Genomic DNA, 2,392 nt, shown 5'->3' with positions numbered 1-2,392 from the left:
ATGAGAAAATACAGTAATCTTGCAAGAGCGGAACTTTTAACAATGTAATATTTTCACAAAACCTTCTAAACAACTGAACATCAAATCAACTATATATTATAACACTTAATTCAATAACATCTGGACCAGGTACATAAAATAAATCACTTTTCAAATCTCGAGTTTTCCAACATATCCCCATTAACCAGCAGAAAACAATATTTCATGCACAGTTAGTGCCTTATCTAAAAGCTAAAAATACCATATTTACTCAAAAATAAGACTGCCCTTATAATAAGACAACCCCACAATAAAGAGATTCTATATTTGGAAAATTTACAAATTCGTTACAGTTTTCCAGGTACAGAATCTAATTATTGGGGATTTCCTTGCATTTGTCTCCCTCCCACTGCTACAGCAGGCAAAGTAAATGGGGGGGGGGTCTGGTAGCCCCTCTGTCCTTCCCCCCAACTTTCCTCTGCAGCCACTTCCTTCCCTTGTTACTGTCAGATCCTGCTCTCACTGAGCACACAGAAGTGAGAAGCAAATCTGAAAAAAACTGATCTTGAAATAAACATACCTTTAGCAATTTGCATATAGTACACAGACTTAGTTCATCCAGAACTGACGCATTTTACCTTTTTTGAAATTGCTGCAAGTTTAGCACAGGTACTCCATAAACACACTCTTACTCAGCACTTTGGCACTGACTTATACAAAGTACAAGCTATGAAAGATATTAATCCAAAATCAAAAGGCTCATAATTTACCACACAGTTCATTAGGCTGGGCCCCACCACAGTCAACACCATTTCTCAAACCATGGTGACCTCACAGCTCAGCAGATGTGTACTTCCCCCAACCAGAGGTGACCCAAATAGGGTGTGGGGCCCGGGGCAAATCAGCCCATGTGGGGCCCCACCCCCACTCCAAACCCAGACCCAAAAAAGCTGCCACGGCCATTGGCAGCAGCGGGGGTGGGGTTGGGAGGGCAGGAGAGGAGTAGCAAGTGACTGGACGCGGAGCCGCCACTCCACCCAGCTTTGTAACACCACTGCTCGGCTCTGCTCCACGGGGCCCCCCAAAGCACAGGGCCCAGGGTGGTCACCCCAATTTGCACCCCCAGGGACAGCCCTGCCCCCAACAAAGGATCCATGTGCTAATTACCTGACTCCAGTCATGGGGGTGCTGTTCTTGTCATGGAGTCCTGAGATGTTCCAAAACTGTATATACACGAGGCACAGGGCAACCTAGTCTGGCTTTGCCTCATGAAGGGCAAGACCACGATAATCACATGTGACAGGCTGAGGGAGGGGCCAACAAAGGGATTCTGGGTGAATTGTTTGGGGCCCTGTCTGCCAGGCACTTAAAGCTGGTGAAGGAACAGGAATCATTGGAAGTGGAAAAGAAAGGAACAGCTCAGCTGTGGGAATGAAAAGGAAGTCAAAATGTATTTGAAGTCTTTGTATTTGAGGGTGAGCCATCTTTTCCAAGTCACTGGTTCACCATGACTTGGAAAAAAGTTGGTGCTGAGGGGAACTGTGCTCAGTGGGGACTCCCATATATCTTAAAATGGGCTGTACTAACCTATCCTTGGGGTAGGTTCCCATTAGCACGTTTGCTCAATATGGGTCATGTACTTTACAGTCATGCTCAGCGTTGGCTACATTTAATCAACTTCATAGTTGGTTTCTATTACTGAGCATATGCCGCTTTCAGCAACAGTTCAAAGCTAGACAATATATTTAATGTGGTTTCCTTATAAGTGAATGTAAGATGACAGGATCCCCACCCCCTGGAAAATTGGGAGAGATGGGGGGGAACCTTGTAGTACATTTACTCAAATACAAGACATTTTTGTCCCTATTTTTTCCTGAAGCAGTAGTTGTTACTGAGATTCCATGTGTAAGCATTTATGGATCATGCTAGTAAATGCAAAACCTAAAAAGTAGATACAAGTCATAGAAAAGAAAGACTGGTTTAAAATGCTACAAGCAAGTTATCACAATGAAAGCATGAATCAAAATGACTGTGGAACGCAAAGACTAGTTATTCAATCACCAATGTTTTGTACATCTGAAAAAAAGCATTTAATTTCCAGGTAGTCGTAACTCCTATAACACACTGAAGATCACAGCAAATTTTTATACCTCTCTTCCTGAATAAACTTTTCCACCATGCATCTAATTCAACTCCAAACTGAAAATACAAACCTGAGCTCTTTTTTCTCTGAGTTCCTGCTGCTGTAACCTCCTTTTTTCACGCTTCTCTTGCAATTTTTCAACCTCTTTCACACAATTAGATTTTCTACGTGCTTAAAGAAAAAGATAACATTTTGAATAATTTCCAGCTTGCCATAAAAAACTAAGATTTATATTACAGCTTTGTTACTTAATCAGTCATTAAATACATT

The 2,392-nt window shown here is 42.1% G+C and overlaps 1 protein-coding gene across 4 annotated transcripts in view; it reads right to left on the bottom strand.

Moving 5' to 3' along the window:
• Window positions 1-2,392, bottom strand: part of KIF2A (kinesin family member 2A) — a 70,712-nt gene that overhangs the window by 64,027 nt on the left and 4,293 nt on the right. For all 4 annotated transcript variants that reach the window (XM_019532122.1, XM_019532124.1, XM_019532123.1 and 1 more), the window contains exon 5: window positions 2,193-2,293. In XM_019532122.1, the coding sequence (XP_019387667.1) occupies window positions 2,193-2,293 (101 nt within the window). The remainder of the gene's footprint in view (window positions 1-2,192; window positions 2,294-2,392) is intronic.

Source organism: Crocodylus porosus, unplaced genomic scaffold (assembly GCF_001723895.1).
Source record: "Crocodylus porosus isolate Cpor-Errol unplaced genomic scaffold, CroPor_comp1, whole genome shotgun sequence".
Classification (NCBI taxonomy): domain Eukaryota; kingdom Metazoa; phylum Chordata; order Crocodylia; family Crocodylidae; genus Crocodylus; species Crocodylus porosus.
The sequence above is the reverse complement of the archived record's forward strand: the minus strand, read 5'-3'. Positions and strand labels throughout refer to the sequence as shown.